The sequence below is a fragment of the Hoplias malabaricus genome, chromosome 18 (genome assembly GCF_029633855.1).
Source record: "Hoplias malabaricus isolate fHopMal1 chromosome 18, fHopMal1.hap1, whole genome shotgun sequence".
In the NCBI taxonomy this organism is placed as follows: Eukaryota; Metazoa; Chordata; class Actinopteri; order Characiformes; family Erythrinidae; genus Hoplias; species Hoplias malabaricus.
Window position 1 is genome coordinate 23,597,644 of NC_089817.1, and position 23,959 is coordinate 23,621,602.

Sequence of the window (23,959 nt, forward strand, 5' to 3'; positions counted from 1 at the left end):
CTGTAAAAGCATTTTTGTTCCTCTAACTGTGATGAGCTGAAATATCTCTGGGAGGACTGTCAAAGGTAGGCTAGAGTATGGGTGTTGGGGAAGGGGGAGGGGGTAGGCTTTTTGAAAATTGCCCTGTCGTGAATGAAAAGGCATGTTTGAGAAGAAAGGAGAAATCAGTTGCAACACCTTTTACAGCCCCCAACACACACACACACACCCACCCACCCACCCACACACACACACACACACCCACACACACACACCCACTCACTCACCCCCTCCTGGCTGTGCAGGGGGAACTGGTTGCCATGGCGATCCAGTATTTGGCCTAATGTATGGATGAAAGTGGAATTCCTGTAGACAGTGCAAGCTCTCAGAGAATAGCTTCTGCAGGAGGGTATACACACACACATACACACTCTCTCCCGTGCTGGAAGGACCCAAGAGCCAGCAGCTTTTCAGCACTCAAAGGCTCCCCTCTGACCACGGTACGTGTGCTGGTTCAAGGATGATGAACAGGGACAGGGGAGGATAGCGGAACAGAGAGCGAGAGCTAACCTTGGAGATGGGAAGAAATGTGTGTGTGGGGGGTTGGCTGCTGGAGGTGCATTAATGAGTTCTCTGGTGTTTAACACGGGAGCTCCATGGAGGACACTACTCACTACTCTCCCTCTCAGGGATTAGCTCAGCGTTTCTGTGCCACACTACATCCCCCCCAATTAAATATTAATGCAGGACACAGTGTTCAAGTAGACTTCTACACACACAGCCCATGAACAGCCATATATACATATTCATGCATACATACATGTGGGTGTCAATATATATATATATATTATATTGCGATATATATTGATATTGATTTATTGTCCAGCCCTAAGGGTACTACTACAGTGACAGCAAATGGTACCACCACAGTAGCTGTTTAAGTGTACGCACGCGCAAACACACACACAAATATTTTATATACTAATAAATGATTAGTATATAACCAATTTGTTAGAAATAATGACACAGATTTTATTGTATAGAACTTGTATTTGGATTGATGTACATGAATACATTGATTGGACTCTGACTGGGACTCAGTATCATTTCTACAGTAGGAGCACTGGACATGCCTAGTGGTCAGCAAATCCCTGCGTAAACCCAGTGAGGATTTCAACAAACGCTGGTCAGTGAGCTCACAAACAGTAGCAACCACCTCCCTGACCAGCATATAAACACTAGTCCAGAAACACAAGGAGAGTTATTGCACTGCTGAGTAAATACAACACCAAAGAAATGAATGAAACCTTTACTGACACATGCAATATGTGTCAGTAAACTTTTTATGTGATAATCAAGACATTAAGACTTTAAAATTCCACTACAATAAGCTACGAGACCATCCTTCAGCTACTGATCATTATCTCACACGTAAGACATTACAGTATATACACATCAAATTAACCTCACTTCTAGACTATGATACATATACTAAAATAGGTTCTTTTGATAGTCTCTAAATAATACATATAAAGTATCTGACAGACAAATGCTTTGATTAAGTCTGAACGGACCAGATATATGAATTTCTTTTATATCCTTTGAAGGGGAGTTCCAGAAATATTTTAAAAATGGTAGCACTTTAGAATAAGACAACACTTAAATAGGTTTATAAATGGTTTAAAATTAGTTAATAGTTATTAATTGTGTGGTTAATACATTGATAGTAATTAATAATCAGTTGTAACACATAAATAGAAAGGGCAAAAGTGACCTGTTGTTTGCCAAACAGTGAACCCACATCCATCTACAGTTAAACCTCAGATCTTGCGGAATACTGACCTTAAATAAGTCAACATTAACCCTGTCAACTTCATCACATATTTGTTAAGAAATTTAACCATTTAATGAATTAACCACCAACAGAGTGTCTTTTAAGACACTGATGATTACGTAGTGGACCTTAACATGTGAAATGACTACATTCACTTTCTCAGGTCTGAGCTTATTGTTTACCAATTTTCAGTTGGTTCTGACACTTTCAGTATTAGACAAAAAATAGGTCACTGTCACACTTCCTATTTCTGTGTTACAAATGAATATTAATGACCTTTAAAAGTATCTACAACCTAATTAATAACTATGAAATGAACAGGCTTTTAAACCATTTATAAACCATTGTAAGCGTAGTCTTATTTTAAAAAGGTATCAAAAACATTTTGCGTCATTCATTATTGGACACGTAAGCAAAGTATTTCAAAGTGGTTTGATGTGAAATTGATTAATCATGCAAAAGTAAAGGTATCTACATACTGTACTTATGTAATCTATATATAATTGTCAGTCGCCACCTCATGATTTAAAAAAATGGGCTTGGCACTGAAGATTGCCGGTTTGATCCCCACGACTGGCAGGAAAATTAGGAGCAATTGGAGTGAAGGAACAGCACTGTCTTCCTCCCTTAGTCCAAGGCTGATGTGCCCTTGAGCAAGGCACTTAACCCCAGACTGCTCCCTGGGTGCTGGGGATTGTTGCTTGCTGCCCCTGTGTGTGTTCAGTGCCCCTAGTACACTACAGTATGTGTGTGCTCACTGCCACAAATGGGTTAAATGTGGAAGACACGTTTTTTGTACATTGTAAATCACAAATAAATGTATATTTAATAAGTAATAATGCACTTTATATATCTCACTGTACATAAGGATTTTAAATTTCATCTTGAATCTATAGTAAAACAATGCTTAAGAGCATCAAGCAGCATATTTAGAAACATTGTACGCAACAGTTGACTTGTAGATAACTTTTATGCAAAACCACTCCTCATCAAAATTGCTATGAACAATTGAGATCTGCCAATTTTTCCAACATGTCATACACATAAAACCACTTTGAAAGGATTTGCTGATGTTTTGACATCTATTTTGCCAATTTTTGAAAAAGAGGAATTCTCCTTAAACTCATGACAGTACTCTTCTTGAAGCATTTGAACTGAGATGAAATAAACTGTTGGAGCTATGGGTTTAATGGGTTCGACTCTCCAGATCTTTAGCTAAAATTTAGCCTCAGATTTAGCTAAAGTTCTGGTTTAAAGGGAAATAAATATGGACCTCTCTGTTTGATAGCATCACGGCAAAGATGACAAAAGTGCAAAAATACTCCAAGTAAATGAATGTCTTTCAGAGAACGCTAGTTTGCAAAGCTAAATTAATAATAATAAAAAAAATTAAAGTGTTTCTTTTTGGTTGAACTTTTCCCTTTAGTATATCCTCCTATTACAAACGTAACACACGCACAGGCAGACATATTGCATAACGTCCGATTGTTGCAGGGGCACACCATTAAATACAGTACTATCTGTGCCATGGTCATAGAAATGGCTTTTTGGGTAATAAGAACATGCTAAAGTAAACAGCCCTGAAGTTCCAAGTATAGTTTAGAATGCATTAGAATAAGATCAGGAATGTTACCAAAGAGTACGATTAAGAAAGAACACAGAAGTATGTTCACACAGCACCATGTTGGGTGCGTACTTTAAAGGGAGATAAAACATACTCATTGCACATGCAGCGCTTTCTACAGCAGATGACTACGGAAGCCCCATGTCAGCTCTGGAGGATACGGCTTATGTGGACTTTTGCAATTACCTCTGCTGTGACGGGGTCCGTATTATTAATTATTAAAATCTATAAAGTGCTTGTCTTCACGGATGCTCGTCCACTGATATGGCCATTGATCTCGGAGGGAGGGCTACTGCTAATAGATAAAGATGTGAATGGGAACAAGGAGGAGCTGCATCAGTATGGGATCTGGTTTTGGTAATACTGAAGCATGTCATAGGTCTTGCTCCTGGAACACAGAAACAGAAACAGAGGGCAGTCAAGAAGAAGTTCTGCACTTAAAGTGTTGATATATATAATTCTTATTATCTCAAATGTAGTTTTTCAACCAAGATCCCAGATCATTGACACATTTCCTGGGCTGCACTGAAAGCTTCTGTAAAATACTCAATATACAAAAATCTATTACTTCTTTAGAGAACCGAGTTCCTTAAACTATTTTCCTTAAACTATTCATTACAACTAGACTTAGGCTGATCAACTCAACCTTTAATATTCAGTGTTATTCCAATTGAAGTTGAATGATTCAGTGACAAACAATGTACAAATGTGTTTCTAAATGCCAAAGTGTCTGAGTATTCAGTTAGATCTGTCTAAAAAAGTACTGAACCTAGTGAGGGAAGCTATTACAAGAAAATAAATATTGTTTTAGTGGTAATTAAGAAAAAGCTACTTTCTTCCTTAAATATAGCTATATTATAAAATATTTGAGTATATAAAAAAATTTACTTGAAAATGAAAAAAGAGACTGAAAGTCATTGTCCTCTTTGAATGGTCTGCTTTATTTTACATTACCCCTATATCTCCAAAGCCATAATAAAAAAGGTAATAGTGAACACTGACCTCATATTTGGTCAGTAAGTTGGGAAAACCTTAAAATGGAACAAAATAAAATTGGGGTGTACCTGCTGCTAAGGAAGCAACGTTCAATGACTTTGATCATGAAGGCTGCGGCCTCCTTTTCACTCATGTTGGGGTTGAACCTTTGCCTGGAAAAAAGCCAAAAAATGCCAATAAATAAATACATCAAAAATAATTAATTCCAGCATTAATGACGATTATCATCATCTGTGCCAGTAAGGTACATTTAAAACGTGCACACATACTTGAGCAATTTTATGGTCTGTCCTCTGAAGCATGGGAGACCAGTGTCCAACATCAAGGTCACCAATGACACCACAGCATCCATATAAGGCCTTGGAGGGCAGAAAGAAACAGCGAGTACCAAAAGTCATCAAAAGAGAATTAGTATACTCGAGTGGACTTTAAAAAAAAAAAAGCATATGCTGTACAGATTTCTCTCTCACTCACACATACACTGCCAAAAACATCACACTGGACTCTAACCCTCCCTGCTGCACTTACACCTTATCCTGTGTCCCAGAGGGTCACTGAAATATTTACAAGCAGCACATCTCACCTTACTGCGAGGTATCCACGCACGCACATCTCCATGAACCACTTAAAGGGAGTCGCTTCCATTTTGCCCCCCATGATCATCACCATTTCGTCGGTCAGCTTGATGTCTGGTTCCCAGCCCAGGTTACCACCCGGAGAACTTTCAAACATGAAGCCAAAATCTACACACACACACACACACACACACAAAAGTAAACACACAATATATTTGTCTCTGAAAAAGGCACGGTGCAGGTACATTAATTCATTAATTACGTAGTGACAGTGCTGGGTAAAAGTCTAACCACCTTTTTGTTTATTTAATTTGATGCCAGTGTAAGAAAAATAGATTGAATGCATTATTTAAGTAAGTATACTATCAAATCTGTCTTTGTTCACTTGTTTACCAAAATGTTCACCTTCGGATAAACAATAATTAAAGCTTCCTTTTTTGCAAGAGAAAAGCAAGCTTTGGAAATGCCTCTGAAAATTTGCAAAAGTGTTGCTGTCCATCCTTCCACCATAAAAAGACAAATAAATACTATGAATTTGAAAACCTGGACAGCTGTTCAGAAACTTTTACTAAGTAAATAAAAATAAATAAAAATAATGTAGTCTAAATTGGAAACCTTCAGAAGTAAAAGAAGGCAATAAACTTGTCATTGGTTGGAGAAATTAAAGACTGTTAAAACCACGTCTGAAACCATTAGTCAGTGCAAGTTTGGGAATGAGTCAGACAGACCAATGTGAATGAGGTGGCCCTTGCTGTCCAGCATGATGTTGCCATTGTGGCGGTCTTTGATCTGCAGCAGGAAGAGAAGCAGACTGTAGGAAGCCATGCTGCGAATGAAATTATACCGTGCCTGTAGAACACAAGCACAGATAAAAAATGAGGATGTGCGATTTAATCAACAGGACAACTCACACAACACTTTCAAATACAGCAAGCAGACAATAGATAAGAGTATGAACACATTGGTAATGTGTTGACATTGGTAAGCATTAATATCGATGATTTATAGATTTAGATTGTGCACCATATAAAATAAATATGTTAGAGTAATAAATATCCCTTTCTTTTTAATTTCACCTTAACTTAATCACTGCTAAGGGGGGCGGGGGGGTCTTGCCCCTCGCTGCCATTGTATGCTTAGCTGAACTTATGTGTGCTTTTAGGTCCTTTACACCTTTATTTGCTACACAAAACATGGGAATTTCTTTTTTAATTCATCCGAGAACTTACATTGACGTTTCTGCATAGCTGCTCGAGATGAGGGTAGGTACATGAGCTTTGCCTGACGTAAACAAGGAATACTGACTTGCAGACTGACCAATTAAATGTTTACAGTGGAGGTTATCGACCAATAACAGTAGCTCTACAGTCAGACCGTGCAATCAGAAGAGTTTAGGCTACTTCACCACGCCCCCTTCTCACTCAAGCGAACCAAACGGAGTAGGGGAGGGCGGGACTAGTTTGTGAACGAAACGCTTCTCGAAGTTCTATGTAAGGTCTAAAAAAGAGGACATGTCCAGGTAAAAGAGGAGGTCTGGTCACCCTATCTTACCTTTACAGTTAAAATCAGAAAAATAGATGGTCTAAAATGCTTTAAAAGAAAATCTTTTTACAGTATTGATACATTAAATGTAAGAATATTTTAAATATACTTAACATGATATCAAAGCCACCAGAATTTTGCTCTTGACAGATCTCTCTTTTGTTTACTGTAATTCACTTATCCAGTGTGGGTTAGACTTTTTCTTTTCTTTCTTTTGAGTCTTTCTTCCTTTAAATGTTTTCCCTCTTCCTCTAAAAAAGACACTATGGCTAGCCTAGGGCTAGGCTGTTAGAAATTTATTTACTAGCAGACTTGCAGTAATAATAACCATCTGGTTTCCTTCTACATCAGCCAGCTAGTGACAAAACCTAAAACTCATCCACAAAAAGTCCCCAAAGCAGCAGTAGTTATTTAAAACATTCACCTACAAGATACATCCCCAGACAAGGTTTTGGCCTAGTCTGGTCAGAGTGACCATTTAATGACTATTCCTTAAACAGACACCCTCAGGGTGACTTATAAGAGCCCTAGAAATGCAAAGGTGCTATTTCACAATGTTGTAAAAATGGCCAGCCGGATGAATCTGAACTGAACTCGTCTGGATTACACTGGGGTTTAATGGAAGTTTTGAACAGACCATTACCTTCTGGAAGGCTAGTGTAGACTCGTCCCCATACTGGTTCCTGAAGTAGTCATACATGCCAAAGTCTGTTTGTCTGCCCAGCTGGTCACGAGATTTACAGTCTGGAATACACTCAATTACACCACACTGGAAGATAAATAGACAATTTGATTTATTCTTGAATAATTTGAATTGCCCTGAGGTCAAAGCTTTTCCAGTTTATCTATTTCATTATTGTATAATTTACATTTCCCGACAATATATCAAAAGACATTAGTAAATCCTTGATGCACTGGCTGGCCTGCGTTTAATCAATACCGTCGTGACTGCCCAGAAAAATAAGAGGCTAATTATGTTCTTTTTTTAAACTTGCAGTAATGAGTGGTTGAGGCATTGCCAATGACTGACATTCATGACTGGCTAAATTCTCATTTGGACTGACTTCTGCAAGGTCACTTCTGCAAATTCAAATACTGTTATATTTTACAAACAATATCATTTGCAGCCCTATAACATTTGATGTGCTAGCAGAGATTCATATAAAGAGAACTCACCCCAGGGGCTGTGGCTACAACTCTATAGGGGAACACAAACAGATCCAATCCAACCAGCTGGAAGATGTTCTTAAAGAGACCAATGATCTGCAGTGCCAACATGTCCTATCACAAGACACCAAAAGTCAGCTGTGGCGCGAATGGGGAGATGCTTTGGAAACTCCTAAGTTGCTCTGAGGAAGACTAACCTGTCTGCAGTCATCTCCCACTTTAAAGATGGCTGCCTGCCAGCAGACCTTTAAACGGGCTTCTGAGTTTTCTTCACAGTCTTCTACACAGTCAGTGTCGCAGCGCAACCCTGGACAATGAAATACAGTTTCAACTTAATATAAGTTTTAAAATCCATTACAATGTTTATTTTGAACTAATATGACTAACACATTATGATACAACACAGATGAAAATAGAGAAAAAAGAATGGATAGATAGAGGAATTCCTTACAAACCTTCTTTTTCAAGTTCACTAACTCCACACCGCTTGACTTTGAACTTCGCCAGATAAGGAGCTTTGGCAGCACTGCACAAATGAAACAAATAAATAGCATGGAAAAAAGGTCTTCATGACATGTTAATATTGGCACATGAATTAGAGGTGCTTTCATAAAAATGATGCGCAACCACATTTGCATTGGTCATCTGTTTCAAATACAGCACCTCTGCATAGGAGTTCCTGACTTGTAATCAATATCCAGAACAATGGCTTCAGGATTGCTTGGTAAGTAGCAGCCTGGGAAAAGAAAGAAAACAAAATATATTGAGCTATGTCCAGAAAAAAGCCACCACTTCAGCCCTAGAATAAAAGAAACAAATGATAAACTATAAATGGTACCACTTTAGACTATGGCTGCTCTTATAACGCTTTACCATCAGTTTATTAATGGTTATTAATTAGGTTGTAAACACATTAAAAGTAAAACTGATAGAAGGTAACAGTGACCTGTTATTTGCCAAATAGTGAACCCACATCCATCTACACTGTTAAACCTGTCAGATTCTGACCTTACTCTGTGTTCTCCATTAGGCCAGCATTAGGCCTGTCAGCTTCAGCACATATTTGTTAATAAGTTTAACCATTTAACAATCAAGTTTAATCAATCAAGCACTAATAGAATGTATTTTTAGACATTTATGTGTATCTTACCATCACTAAATCACTAAATTCACATATTTTGGTCTTAGCTCATTGTTTACTTTGATGTTTTCAGTAAGTTCTCTGACAAAAAAAGGTTACTGTTGCCCTTTTTATATCTGTATTAAAAATTATTATTAATTGCTTTTAAGGTGTTTACAACCTAATTAAACAGGTTTTTAACTCTTTTATTAACCTTTGTAAGTGTAGTCATTATAAAGTGGTACCCAATAAAACAATGGATATTTTCTAACCTGGCTGAACTTTGATATCAGACAAAGCTTTTAGACAAGCCCTTTTTCTCTCCTCTCCTTTTGGGACAGGCCTGATAAAAGAAAACAATATTAATATAAAACTTGACTTGCATAAACAAAGATACCAAACAACATGGCATGAATGGAAAAGAAACAGAGAAGTTGAACACATGCTGTTGATTAACACTGGAAGAACATACTTTATGATGGCAGAGACATTGGTGATTTTGTTGAAGAAGTCAAACTCTCGCTGGTAGAAGTCTTTGGCTGGGCCTGACAGAGAGCTTATGATCTCTTCCATCATCTGCTCAAGCAGTTCTCCAATGTCCGCTGTGTACCAAATTGAAAGAAAGAAATGTATTATTTTTAAAATGAAGACTATGAATGTTCTATACCAGTGATCTGCAACATATTTATGTCACACAATGTCAGCTGCTAAACATGATAATTTCAAGCTTATTTTCATCAAACTCTAGATTTTCTGCTTCATGATGTTGGATCACTTTTAAAAGGCCAATACTGCCACGGAAGTATATAGAGTACATTTAAGCTGTTCTGGGATAGGTTAACATGGTGACTACAGATCCTAAACAGCACAACAATGATGCTTTAAGTGAATTTACTACATGATTTAGACCCCTTGGGTGAGATACAATGTTTACAGGAAAATCCCTTTACTATACTAGACTCTGGCCTTTTCAGTTGAGGAGTAGATTTACTTTAATAAATAAATAATATAAAAATTGTTTTTATTTAAAGTGGTAACTTTCTGAATTAAATAAACACATATTTATTTTTGTAAACAGGATTCTGTAGGGATGACAAACATTTGTCAAAAAATGCCTGCATTTCTGTAGCATTTTAGGACTTTTCATCATGTGCATTGGAGCCCAGCAGTAGATTTATAGACCTATAAATGTCCATGTCCAAAACAAAATTAAACTTGCACTGCAAAAAAAAAGGATCAAACACCAGCAGCTGCAATTTGTGTTGATATTGTGTTGGTTACAATCCCCTGAGATGCTTTTCCTCTACACTCACGGTCTTTCTGATGGCCTTCCTCATCCAGGTATATGTTGGTTTTCATGTTCCAGATGAACTGGTGGGCGAGAAGCTGGGACTTCTGTGCGGCCCACAGTATATACTCACGTACATATCCCATCTGTCACAGAGGAGAGGAAACCATGAGGTCATTGGAAAGCCCTGGCCCATGCTTTGTTAGGAAACGTGTGCGTGTCTGAACTCTCCTTACCTTGTCATACCGGAGAGCCTGCACAATTTGCGGAATGTAGAACAGAATTGCGTCCTGTCCAGAGGCAACAAAGCAGAGTTACACTCTTTTGCACCATGAGATTTCCACTCAGTGTTATTAGTTGTGGTTTTTAGAGATAAATATTCAACATTGTAATACATTTCTCATGCACTGAACTGCACATTTAAGCTTTGTATCTTAAATGGGCAACATACACTCAAAGAGAATCTAATACGACCACTTTTACTTTAGAGTATGTCATCTGATGTTTTTAGAATATGAAATCGATTGATTTTTAAATGCAACTTAATCAAACAATGTAATTTTTAATACGTTTCTTAATCAGACATATCCAATATATACCCATGAAACTGAAAAAATAAAATAAATAAAAAAATATTTTTTTACACTGTACAAAAAAAGGTCATCTTCTAATATTTATAATTATTCTTTAATAAAAATAATTCTTCTAGTATTCTGAATGTCATCCAAGTTTGATTCGTGACTAGTTTTCAGTCTTTTATTTTGACAGGACAGCTTACCACACTGCCAGTAGTTGCACAATAATCTCGGACACTTCACACTGTCAACATACCAACTAAATTAACACAGATTATTTAAAAAATGCCAAATATGCACTACTAGATAAAAAATGTCAGAAGCTGCCCATACATACGGGAGGGAAGGAGCGTAGCACTTTGACCCCATACTGTGCAGTGAGCGGGTGAGGGGGGTACATGCTGGAGAAGTAGGACAGGCCTGTGGGGGGGTCAGCAGGGGCCCAACAAAGGATGTGGCTCAGTTCAGGTGAGTCAGCGTCTATGGTGTGCCATGTCACAAGGAACTGTGTGTACAGAAACATATGAATGATTAAAAGGAGAACAAAAATAGTTCTGAAAGCTAGGTTATCTGCAAATAACAATATGTGATGCTGACTCATCATTTGATGTTCCCGAGTGATGCAACTGTGAGAGATTTCTTGTTTATCTCTGGTGATTCATTAGACATAAGAGGCCAGCATGCCCAGAGGCCTTGTCCCAACTGGCCTTGCTCTCTCTGGGTAGGTAGGACAACAAGCACAATGCATGCCAACATGGAAACTGTTAACTGATAAATCAGCACCGTGGGCTGTTTGTGATCTTCTCCAAGCAAATCAGCTGTCAAGTGTTGCTGTATTACTAGCATTTTAAAAACAAGCATTGACAGGTTTCACATGTTTTAGAGGATTTTGCCTTTACCCTCTCGGATTTTTAGCTCTGTGTATTTGGAGGAGACCTAACTAAAAGGTGCAATTAGCAATGACTAAATTAGTGAGGAAACTGCATTAACACTCGTGTGCTCTTTGTGTATTTGTTGCTTGCCTAATGTTCGCAGGAACTATTCCAAACATTATATGCAGAATATTTTGTGAACAGTTGGCATCTATTTCTGCAAAATCACACTAACGAATAAAAGATTTTTGCTCTTCAAAGAACATAAGCCAAGCCCAGTGAGTCTCAGTTTTAAAAAATGTATAATTTCTTTAACACAGGTCCCACAGATTTGAACACCAGTGTAAAAAGCAGAAATCATTATCATCTTTTCTGCTTAATGCATTTCATGGTTGTGGTAAACAGTTTAATGAAATTTAAATTTCAATCATTTTCCCCATTCTATAGTTTAATTTTTTTTCTGTATTTCACCAGTCCGAAGTCTGTAATGTTATCTCATAAAACTGGCTCATTTACACACTCACTCTCTCACAGTTAGGAGCTGTATTACAAGGGGCCCTTTCTCTCAATGTGCTTCACATCACTGACATTTTTTCCTTGTTTCTTCAGTTTCACTCTCTATAGACATCTGCTTTCTAGGTCTCCCCTAAATGGATGAACGAGTCTCATATGCATGCATGAGTGTTGGAAGCATCACTGAGAATCAAACATGTTTAGAACGCTATCTTTTTAGCCGGTTGTGCCACTTTTTGTCTTTACTATCATTTTAAAGTAGACTGAGAGGGGGAAAAAAAAAGAATACCATTAAGTCTTTTGTCTCACCTTCACAGCCTCTGGGACGTCACTAACAGCTCCGGGGTCCAGTCGGACCAGCCGGGTCACTTCAGCTACAATTGCCTCTGTGTTTTTAAACCTGTAAAACAGGCCCAAAACAGTAAAACCATCTCTCATCAACACTAGATTTGAGGGTACTGACACAAAGGTGACATCTCTAACATATTTGCCTTTATTTGAATATACCTGGCTGGTAGCTGCAAAGCAAGGTAGGGAGAGATGCTCCAGGCAAGGTTGACATGGTCTTTCCATTGTTTCTCACTAAGACTGATGTATTTGGACCTCCAGTTGGCAATACTGGTCTCCACAGACTGCTCAGTGAAAATGGCTAGCTCCTGTGCGGACAGTGGGTTGTACCAGGTAGTCAGCCGCTCAATTTCACTGGCCTAAATGAGACGGAGGATATCAGTGGCCAGCTTATTTGATCAATAACATAAATTGGCACAAATGGCATGTTTCTTTAAGCTTTTTAAGAAGAGCTTACACTTAAAAAGAGGCTAAAAAAGGGAATGCCTACCAGTAAAGCCAAGAGTAGTGTTCTGCGCTTCATGTAGTACTTGTGCAGCTGAGTGCCTCTGTTACTCTTTTTGGACATTCCTATGTGAAATAAAGAAAAAAAAAAAGGGGTATTCATGGTTTGCATAGATTCAAATAGCGTCTTTGATGAAGCTTTGCTTATGCAAACCTTTATTGTTTACTGAGTTAACAATAAATGAATGAATGAATTTATAAATTGATATAACAGACAAAACAGACACCCTCCAGGGAATATGATAAATTAACTGGCTTGTCATTACACATGACTTGGGCAAGCTAGCAAACTGTAAACATGTGTGAGGCTGCGTGTGTTTGTAGAATCCCTAATCATGTTAATAAAATCTGGGGCTCTTTTTCTGATCTAGCTAGACAGCTAAATGAATCTTCATGTTCTTATTCATGGCAATGAAGTAGATATCAGATGTTACAGTAATGAAATTAATTCATGGTTATTAGTAGAAGTAGAACAAGTTGTATCAGTAATGCTTGTAGTGTTGACAGAAAATATACATCTCCTTTAGCCACTTGAGAAGCACAAATACCATGCAGCCAACAGTAACCCAGCTCAAGCAGACTTGTCTAGTCTTGTCCATTATCACTTTAAACTATAGTTCAAATAAAGTATAACCACAACCACATATGCTAATAACGTACTCACTCCTTTACTACTGTCACTAACTAAGCACCCTGTCTCAGACAAGTCAAACAGTACGTCACATGCAAGCTGATACACAACATCCGTCTCAGACACTCTAGACTTCCCTGGTCAGCAGAGAGTTCAGAGCATTACCTGGAGTGCAAGGCTAATGCAATTATACAATTAAAATGAATCGGTTACGGAGCGGCCAGACCTGATTTCTTGGAAGTTGTGGACATGCCACTGGACAGCGGGTACGTGTTGATCCAGCCTTGGGCGCTCTGCTGGCGGGTGCCCACTGACATGTCCATGGTGTTCCTGGGGTCAGCCGCAGTCATCACAGATAGACTATTCAGTGACGGGTCCTGGTTGTCTGCCAAAGTCAAGCAAAATATTTTTTAGTAACTTTGCTGATGCTTTACTCAATTTAATCTAGGCCTATTTTGTATAATCATGACCCTAAAGACAAGCACTAGGTTCCTAAGTTTTATAAGATCTATCCTTCATTATTTTTCCATCGAAACCGTGGATGTTACTGACGATTCCATGTTGTAATCCAGCACTTTCTTTCTCCTCATTCTCATCAAAAGAATTAGTAGCACTTCCACTCAGTAAATTAGTAATAGCTGCACTACACAATGACAAATATTAAGTAAACAATATATTCAGCTTCTTTTCCTAGCAGACATCACATGTATGGAGAGGTCTTTGAGGGGCAGATGCAGCGAGAATTTGTCCTCGGATATTGAAATGACCATGCATTTTACATGAGTGGGCTAATTTATGGATGAGAGAATGTGGTCCACAATGAAGGTGGTGGTGGAGGGGTCAGTGAAGGTAGTGTCTGAGGGTGGAGGGGGCAGAGCCATTCCTCAATTTGTGCTCTGTGACAAATTGACAGACTGGGCGGCGTGATGACAGGCGTGCACTTTTTTTTCTGCATGCTTCAGATTTGCACAGTGGCAAATTTGAACTGCATCAACATGCTCCTGAGGCACTGTAGTATCCACAGCTGGAGCAAGGCAGGCTTACTTAAGATCGATATCGGAGAAGTGCTGGAAACGATAAGCGATCCGAAAATCCCAGCAGAAAGGGAGCTTTGAGGGGGATTGGCGCCAGGCTCACCCGGTGGCACAAGTTGGCTAGCAGCTAGGTACTTCTTGTCTGAGAGGATGCTGGCATAGAACTTGATCATGACGCAGATGTCCTCCCGCAACCGCTTGTCCCCTTGAGTGGGGAATTTGGACGCCGCACTGAGAATAGAAAAACATTAAAAAAAAAATTAAAATCACAAGCTATGTTACTTACTCATTTTTTCCCCCCAATTATTAGTTATTGCCAAATCCACATGCCAGCTAGTCTCTCCTAGCCACACAAATTTCCACAAACACCAGAAGAATGGAAGCTAGCGCATGTCCCGCCGAAACAAGTTGAGCCAACTGCCACCACTTTTGGAACTGTGGCTATTGCAACACCACTGGACAGATCTATTGCAAACTGCCCACATCTATTGCATTATCTGAGAGTCACTTGAGCTGATCAACACTCTTGCCTAAAATCATGTGGTGATTTGATTTTTATCTCTGCTTTTACACACTTAAAAAGTCTATCTTTCAACAGTGAAAAAAGCAATACCTGAAGTAATCGAAGGCAGTGGAGTAGATCTTCTCTCGGAGCACATTGCGAATTGTGGCATTGGTAACCACATCAGAATGGAGTAGGGCAAGGCCAAGGGTCAGCATCCTGCAAGCAGAGAAAAACTCTCACTTATTGTTTTTTCTGGGTCATGAATCTATGTATGAAACCAAAGCATAGGAAACTGGAGAGCTTAGAGCCTGAAGCCTGAACCTGAAGCGAGGTCCGATGGCTGCAACGTGACGGTTCAGGCCGCTTTTGGGGCCACCCACGTTAAGGGAGAGGGACCTCTGGAGAAGGCTGCTGAAAATTTCCACCTGGTCGGCACTGCAGTACTTTGCAATCTCAAAGCGCTGGACAAGGAACTGATAAAAAATAAACACATTTGAGAGATTAGGCAAAAGAGATTAGTCTTTAGATTGTCTACAATTACAGAAATAAATATATTTATGTTGGATTAAATATTTCCGCAGAGAATTAGATTTACACCACATTCCCTCCACACAAAATATAATTATATCTGACATGAATTAAAACTGTACATGGGTGTAGGAAAGTGCACCATGAAAAGCTCAGTACACACCTTTAACATTTGCTTAATAACTGTAGCATAACATTCCATTCTGTAACTCTGAAGACATGCATTATTTTATTAAAATCAGCCAGCACTAGGTTGAAACTCCATTTAAGCACCAGGCTGAGGTGTCATGAACCAATAACACAGAAGATCAACTTTTGGCTCTCTCAGGACCTTTCAATGAATGTCTTTCTTTAAAAAACATGTTGATAAATGACATTTCTTAAACTGTAACCCCAAGCGAAAATTACAATGTCGAATCCAATTTAGTACATTTTGATTATGCCATAATAAAAATGGTCAGTATTATTAATTATGTAGATATTTTCACATATCATGTATCAAACCTTATCACGTATGCATTTAATGGTGCCAGCATTAATGTCAACATTCAAAATTTAGGTAAAAAATAAAAGGTCATATGAAAAATGATGAATTTCCTTTCCATCTACAGAAATTTGAAACAAAAAGCAATCACAAAAATCTATTTTTATGCCAGTCATACTGTTAGACTCTCTTAAAAAGTAGGCATTATGGGTAATAATAAGGAATTGACCATCAACTTCATGAATAATATGTTGCATGAAAAGGCAGCAGAAGAACAAACAAGGGCTGTAGTCTGCTGAGTTGGAATCTTGAAGGACACTTGGGAAGACACGCTATTTCTGGTGTAGGTAATAAGGAGCTTTCAGACCATGCAAATCCAGCCGAGCCTCCAGGCTGGAAGCTATGGAAATGATCAGGAGCTTATGGGAGTGGATGAAGCGAGACCAGCACCACTGACCTCAATCCAGATGTAGTGAGGAGTGATGTCAGGGGGGCAGGGCACAGGCTGGCTCTCTTCAGATGCGGCCAGGGGGTCTGCTTCCACCTGAGCATCAGAGAACAGCCCCATCTTCAGCTCCACAGTCATCTGCCATGCACCCGCCATCTCACGCATGAACTGCAAACAGAGAGCAGTCAAAAACTCCCATGGTAATCCTTTTCAATGCAAATTTGAAAAGTGTATATATATATATATACACTTTTTTTATTTTTATATATACTTTTTTTTTGCATATACATACATATATATGGCATATGCAAAGTTAATTTTGCATGTTATTAGTCCCCAATATGTTAAACCTAGAAAAAACATCATATTAATATTATCTGAATAGTTTGTTGACACTTAAATTTCAATATTAACTTAAACCCAAAATAAGTGTTTAAACATTTCCATATAACCATATTTTGCAAGCCTGTAAATTCCCTGTAAGTAAATTGTGAAATATAACATACCGGGACCTCTACTCCATTTCTAGCTGCTAATAGCCATTCCCAGCAGGCTATAGCTGTCTCCATGCCATTCTCTGTAAACATCTTCAGTGGGGACCAGCACAAATGATGCAGAAGCTGTGGGTCGCAGTCTGCAGCACATTCAAGATTTACTATTACACAGTGAAAATTAAGTAAACTCTGTCTAAGTGCATCACACAGTCCCTACTTGACCTCAAGTTAATAATTCCTTCATTAGGATGCTTTTAAATCATAAAAATGTTATGTCGGAACAAATATGAAACAGTAAAAACTAGAGCGCTCTCAATTACTTGACGACACTTGATTGCAGTTATTTCACTCTGATGAATCAGAGCTGTGATTGCTTAGCAATCTGCATAATGAGAATGCTTATTTAAATTTCACCAGCTGATCCTTTTTACCGCTCTAAAAAATGAAAAAAGTAACCGTTGCCACATTAGTTATAATCAAACCACCCACAGTGGCACTAAAATTATGTTGAGTGAGATTTTCCATTTAAAGACTAGAAAACACCTTCATGTTTACCTTGATGGTGGGATAATTATCTGAAAAAACTACAAAGGCTTTAGGGCAGATTGAAGAGAATTTTAGCTAACGTGACAATTAGAAATCTAAAATAGTGTGTGTGCATATTTATTAGCCTCTACAAACGGAATAGTCTTAATGGTTGTAAATACTTGAGCAATGCATGATGCCCAATGTAATAAGAGAATATTTCTGTCTGAAATGTCCATTTAAGGCATTTCATCTAGAGAATTATAGGGTCTAGGAGTATGGGCAGTGCCTTTAGAGATGATGAGGAGCGCTGCCAATTTGAACATGGCTTCAGTGAATACTTCTGGTTGCCCTCCTTCCAGAGCTTCATTCAACTGACGAATCATCAGCTTATTCAGGTCCGAGGTGCTCCGCGTGGCCTCAGAGAAGTGGATCATCCCTGCCACCTACACGTAACAAAGACACACACAAACCGTTTTAGAACTGATGTGGGAGTTATTCTGCAGCTTACTGTGAACCCGATGCTGGTAAAGTAAAAGGTTAAGTATTGAGATGGAGAAATCGATAAGGGATTATCTGCACCTCTCCAGCGTAGCGATTCCTCAGGTTCAGGGAGGCCATGAAGTTGGAGTAATCTTTCTTAACGCAAGCTGGCCTCTCCGTGAGTTGAGTGGTCTGCAGTCAAAACACATTCCTTACTGTACACAAGATTCTGACATACCTTTACATTCACGTAAAAATCTAAATAATCTAAGAGATGTTGGAGCCTCAAAACCAGGAACCCACATATGTTGGCACCGAATACTGATCATAAAGTTATCATAAGACTTACCGTAAAAGGTATAATATCTGTATTACCGCATTAATACACAAGTATAGAGTTAATGTAAGATATCACCAGAGATGTTTAATAGTTAAATAATGTTTATGTTTGAAAAAACTAGTGCTGGTATGATTTGCATAAAATGAATAAATAAATATGAACAATGGTTTTGATTTCAATGGGGGCTGTTACCATAGTAACTTTGTTAACCATCACTGGCCACAGGCTGAAGTGAAAATTAGTCTCAGTTAAAGTTAGAGTATGTATGCTGCTGACTCACGCCCAGAGTGGTGCTCTGTCGGTTATAACCAGCGAAGTGCAGGATACTCTCTGTTGCCATGGCAAGACCAGTATGTTGGGATAGGCCTGACACCCAGTTCTGGTGCTTGTTAAGGTACTCCTGTGGCAGAGGCAAAGACGAATAGAGGCTGATGGTATGATGGTATATTAACACACTGAACAGAAGCGAAAATACAGATATTAACTACCTGTAGATGAGATTTGGTGACAGATGGTGCCCACTTCATGGCTTCTTTCAGGATCTCTCCACAACGTGCTGCAAAGTCCTTCACAATGCTCTACATTAGGACAGAAGCACTGTGCTGTCAGTATTCCATTCAGCTGGAGAAATATTTTATGACAGATGGGGCCGAACCGATATGAAATTTTGACAGCCTACTAGAGAATTTAAAGGAGCTGTATATGATTTCAATCCAGTGCACTGCGTATAATATTCTGAAAGTGTTTCTTCACAGTTTGCAAGCTCTTGCACAAAAAATCTGGTGTTCATACACAACCCTGGCTCTGCAAATGGGAAACTACGAGAACCACAACATGATTCCAGCCAATCAGCAACAGAGGGAGAGATGGCCACCCAACAGCGAAAAAGGAAAAGGTCTGACAAACAAATGCTGTATAAAAAGATCTCAGAACGGGCAGGTGCAAAGACATGTAAAATGGAGAAACCTCAGAAGATTGAAGACATGAAAGCGACGAGGATGTTGCTCTATTCCTACTCAATAGGTGGGTTAAACACTGACTAAATTTAGCTGTTTCAAAAAAATAGGTCGATAATGTTGAGTCTGTTTTCCAAATGGGTGTGATAATCATTACTGGTTTACTTGTCGTCCAGTTTGCCAACCTAGTGTTATTACATTATCCATTCTCGTACACAAATTTGGAGAGGGGCTTCTGATGGAGCACTCAAAGGAGGGGTGTGTATGTTTTGCTGTTGAATTTAAATATCAACAACCGTTCTTGAGAGTCAAATGTAGTGCCTTAAATGGCCTGAAATTATTAGGTGTTTTAGTTCGTTAAATTGTGTACTGGCTGACAAATAAACCATAAATATAGCCAGTGGCAAGTGTGTTTAATTTTTAACGTTATTTTCTGGAAACTGCTAGATTGGTGGGGAACCAGCTACTAATAACAACTGCAGGTTGTCGGTTAAAACTTAGTACCATAATTCATAATACTTCAACCATAATACATCAGGCTCTTATGCAAAATCACATTCTGAAAAAGGTGAATTCTGGTTTTGTATTGCTTACATTTTCCCCAGTGGTGGGCAAAATGACAACGTGTTATCATTTTTGCAGTAAATTACATCACAGTGTGCTTTCCAGAACACCCTGAAGATGAACTCAGGATTTCTAGAATGCACAATACCATGCTCGTTAAAAAAAGACCATCTGTAAAGATAATGTTGCATAATGCACAAGCTGCTTTTTTGCATAATGCCACTGTTTTTTTTGATTGTATGTTTTTACTTCTTATGTAATTTTGTTTTTGTTAAAATCACTGTATTTGTACATTTTCAGTTTGTAAATGTGTTGATTTTTTGTTTTTTTTACCAAACCAAATTGACTACAATGTTTATTAAAAAGATGTATTATGAACTTGACCATATTAAATTTTCTAATATGTCACCATCCATTAATCTTTCAATGAGAAAACTCAGCTCAGTGCTAAGTGAGGTTCTTGCCACAGCTTACCTCTCTAGCTTCGTAAGTGTCAGGAACAGTGATGCGGTATGGAGTGTCTGGGATGTCGTAATAAGGCTGATCTTTGTGGATGTCCTGAGGGTAGAGTGCAGAGTGAAACATGATATTTAGGATAATGACAGTCATTGAACATTGTATATTAAAGTAGGAGCTGTGTCATGAAGAGAGGCTTCAGACTTCAGATGAAGAGTAAACTCACTGCACTAAGTGACAATGAGAGTGTCTGTAAGATATCCAGCATGGTCTTCAACACACGGCCGCTCCACAACAGGTGTGGGAACCTGCAAAATATAACACATTCCTTTTATCCTCATATCTCAATACGTTGAGAAGAGCAAGAAAACCTTTATATTTTTGTATATGGTACAATGTGATTATATTATAGCACTGTAATGTTATAATATATCGCCGCTAGCAACGCTTAAATATAGCTTTCTTCTAAAGCCCTGTTCTTCAAAACATTTTATAACTGTCCAATGCTAAAACACAACAGTCACTCTTTCGGGCACATGAAAAAAGCAAAAAAGGTTTGCCATTGGAGCAAGAGAAGGAAAAAATAATTCTCTGTATGTTCAGGTTATAAATATAATGTGTAATAAAACTATGTTCTTACGTTTCAGCCAGGCCTGACAGGTATTTATCAGCCACTCGTCTGATCCTTTTGTGAATGTGATTGAAGTTGACCAAAAGGAACTGAGCGTGCCGTTCCAGCTCTTCTTCGTGGGCCTTTGTCTTGGGCTTGAACAGAAAATTAAACTGTGAGAGCTCAGTAGAGTGGCACTTATGAATAACCTTAACTCCATGCTTATGAGGTTACCTTGTCTGCCATCATTTGAAGAAAGACTTCAAAGACCTTGTCACCAACTGCAATCACACACTGCATCATCCCTGAAAAAGACAGGAGGAAACTCTCTACAAATATCTACAAATACTAATAGTTCAACTAATATAATGCTTAGTGTTTATCCTGATTCTAATATTTACAGTAATTTCAGTCTTTATCCTACCTGATTTGTCTTTCTGAATTGCCCGATCTTCAAAGTAACGGAACATCACCTGAAAACGGTCTGAATCTAGAGAGCGCAGCATTCTAAAATTCAAAGGAAGAGATTTTCAGTTATATGCTGCTATTAAAGTATCAAGTTGATGGCGAGGGTGGGATTATAGATTATATTTCGAAATGGGATGTTCAAAAAGTTAACAGGAGTGAGATGATCAGAGAGCCAGATAGCCCATTTTACTGGCATTTCTAAAGAATACTCAATAGCATAAAAACATTTAAAAAATACCTCATATATTCCAGCCGGTATACTGATAGCAGGTAGGTTGACATAGCAAAGTCCAGCTTATTAATGAGGGCTGCTACTTCAGGAGGAGGGTCCAGCAAGTTAATGATAGTGCTTCTCAAATCATTCAGTTCACCCTGCAAACAATCTCAGAGTTAACTCATCTCAACTCTCATTTGATGATACCCAATTAACACAATACATTTGTTAAAAACTACCTATTTTTGAATCTTCACATTTGGTTATTATATTATTGTGTATCATTGACATCTAACATCAACACAACATATATATATATGTATATACACTGTGTTAAATAATTTATTATATTTTATTCTTTTGGCTGAATATTTAATTCCATTGAATATTACTAAAAGCAGTTAAAATGTTCTAAATATTTATTGACTTGTATCAATATTTGAATCTGCAGTTATGTACATTAAAGGTATTGGGTATTTCAACAGCCCATCATTTCCATACGTGTCCTTTAACTAAAGTGCAATAATGATTCTTATTATTACAAAGCAAATGTCATACTGACACCTAGTGGCCTGGATATATCAGGCATTTTGTATTACACAGCTGATCCCATGCACTGGGTGACCCTACAGAATGGAAACTGGCTCATTTGGATACCACAAAGCAGTTTGAACCTTTGTTTAATGTGAGTTACACTTTACAAAAAAATTATTGGTTTGCTGTTTCTAAGCAGTAAAAACAACTTTAAGAATTTAGCTGCATTGAACCTTACTGGAGTAACAGTGTCGTTCTTCAGAGCGGAATTATATTGTAGCTCTGAACGCAGGGGCTCTCCGCTTGGGAACGTAAGCAGGGGGGATTTGGTGGCAATTTCACACACCCCCTCATACCACTCTTCTGGCCACAAACCTGGAAGAAGCAGCAGACAATCAGAGTAGTTTCAGAGCCATAGAATCACTGTCACCACTGATAAAAATGTGCAATCACATGGGTACTGTGAGACTACTCACCGGAGCCTTCCACAGCAAAGCCCATAACGACAGAATACAGCCAGAAGTCTCTAAAGAGTTTCTGCAGCCTGGGTTTAGCCTCTTTTATCGGTGGCAGACGTCTGGTCAGCTGGAGGTTAAATAAAATTAATAAAGTAAAGCAAGTTTACAACAGAAAATGCAGCATTTGTAAATGTGTGCTTGCTCTCTATTTGACATACTCTACAGTTCAATGTATAGAGTTATATATAAAATATATACAGAAAGACTTTGTACAGTGTTTCTCGAATGGTGGGTGGAGAGCCAAATCTGGGTCAGCGACTGGTAAAGTTGGGCCGTGAGATCAAAAAACTGGTGCTGTATTTATTTTGATAGCTCCAATGTGAGACCAGTCGAGAATCAGTGACTTAATAGATGAACTTAATATTATAAGGGATAACTATAGTTAATTTTCTGCAACTGCTTTATCCAGTTCAGGGTCATGGTGGGTCTGAAGCCTACCCTGAATCACTGTGCACAAGGCAGGAACAGACCCTAGACGGGCCACCAGTCCGCCACACCTAGGGAGTCTTTTGTATGGCCAATCTAACTACTTATGTGGGGTTTTGGACTGTAGGAGGAAACTGAAGCACCCTAAGAGTCTTTCCTCACAGAGAATCACCCAAGGTAGGGCTCAAACCCACCGCCCCAGGACATTGGAGCTCTGTTGGACACTATCTGCTGCGCCACCATGCCAAAATAAGGGACAAATTTCTCACCACAGCAATGACAGGAATGAGCACTCCCAAGTTACCAGCACTGCTTGAGGCCTGAAAGAAAATGGAAATAACATACATTAGGCCTTCTGCCCCAGCCATATTTGTATAAAAAAAAAGGCCTAGATAACAGGGCATGTTGCTTGATCAGGTGGTGTCTATAAAGGACAAATGACATTCATTCATTTTCTGTAATGGCTTATAAAGTTCGGTGTCACTGTGTGCCCAGTGCCCACCCACTATAATTGGGTGCAAGGCAAGAACACACAATGGACAGGGTGCAAGTCCATCACAGGGCATCACACACCACAGTGTGAGTGGCCAATCTACCTTCCAACATGTTTTTGTTCGGACTGTGGTAGGAAACTGGAGTACCTGGAGGGAACCCACAGAAACACTGGGAGATCACTCCAACATCCTCACAGAGAGACACCCCTTGGACCCACCTCAGGACCATGGAGCTATGTGACAGTGACACTACATGTTGCACCACCCTGCCGCCTTGGACATAGGACATTGTAGACATTGTTTTTATGGG

General features: G+C 38.7%; 1 protein-coding gene across 2 annotated transcripts in view; it reads right to left on the bottom strand.

Annotated features, from left to right (window-relative positions):
• Positions 1-1,010: 1,010 nt before the first annotated feature.
• The window catches only part of pi4kaa (phosphatidylinositol 4-kinase, catalytic, alpha a), a 36,353-nt gene continuing 13,404 nt past the window's right edge, over positions 1,011-23,959 (bottom strand). The window contains exons 19-55 of one of the 2 annotated variants that reach the window (XM_066650609.1): positions 23,425-23,475; positions 22,688-22,796; positions 22,450-22,586; positions 21,702-21,835; positions 21,420-21,502; positions 21,230-21,300; positions 21,026-21,150; positions 20,612-20,693; positions 20,404-20,487; positions 18,898-18,987; positions 18,690-18,809; positions 18,169-18,261; positions 17,876-18,032; positions 17,074-17,201; positions 16,577-16,735; positions 15,429-15,580; positions 15,216-15,323; positions 14,706-14,833; positions 13,795-13,953; positions 12,924-13,003; positions 12,593-12,792; positions 12,395-12,485; positions 11,038-11,205; positions 10,362-10,415; positions 10,151-10,271; positions 9,310-9,439; positions 9,110-9,180; positions 8,381-8,453; positions 8,173-8,243; positions 7,915-8,024; positions 7,727-7,831; positions 7,194-7,319; positions 5,737-5,857; positions 5,017-5,176; positions 4,703-4,792; positions 4,502-4,585; positions 1,011-3,825 (exon numbers count right to left, since the gene is read on the bottom strand). In XM_066650609.1, the coding sequence (XP_066506706.1) occupies positions 3,774-3,825; positions 4,502-4,585; positions 4,703-4,792; positions 5,017-5,176; positions 5,737-5,857; positions 7,194-7,319; positions 7,727-7,831; positions 7,915-8,024; positions 8,173-8,243; positions 8,381-8,453; positions 9,110-9,180; positions 9,310-9,439; positions 10,151-10,271; positions 10,362-10,415; positions 11,038-11,205; positions 12,395-12,485; positions 12,593-12,792; positions 12,924-13,003; positions 13,795-13,953; positions 14,706-14,833; positions 15,216-15,323; positions 15,429-15,580; positions 16,577-16,735; positions 17,074-17,201; positions 17,876-18,032; positions 18,169-18,261; positions 18,690-18,809; positions 18,898-18,987; positions 20,404-20,487; positions 20,612-20,693; positions 21,026-21,150; positions 21,230-21,300; positions 21,420-21,502; positions 21,702-21,835; positions 22,450-22,586; positions 22,688-22,796; positions 23,425-23,475 (4,077 nt within the window). In that variant the 3' untranslated portion in view covers positions 1,011-3,773. Of the gene's footprint in view, positions 3,826-4,501; positions 4,586-4,702; positions 4,793-5,016; positions 5,177-5,736; positions 5,858-7,193; positions 7,320-7,726; positions 7,832-7,914; positions 8,025-8,172; positions 8,244-8,380; positions 8,454-9,109; positions 9,181-9,309; positions 9,440-10,150; positions 10,272-10,361; positions 10,416-11,037; positions 11,206-12,394; positions 12,486-12,592; positions 12,793-12,923; positions 13,004-13,794; positions 13,954-14,612; positions 14,834-15,215; positions 15,324-15,428; positions 15,581-16,576; positions 16,736-17,073; positions 17,202-17,875; positions 18,033-18,168; positions 18,262-18,689; positions 18,810-18,897; positions 18,988-20,403; positions 20,488-20,611; positions 20,694-21,025; positions 21,151-21,229; positions 21,301-21,419; positions 21,503-21,701; positions 21,836-22,449; positions 22,587-22,687; positions 22,797-23,424; positions 23,476-23,959 lie in introns of both variants that reach the window. The other variant, XM_066650608.1, reaches the window with a different exon arrangement.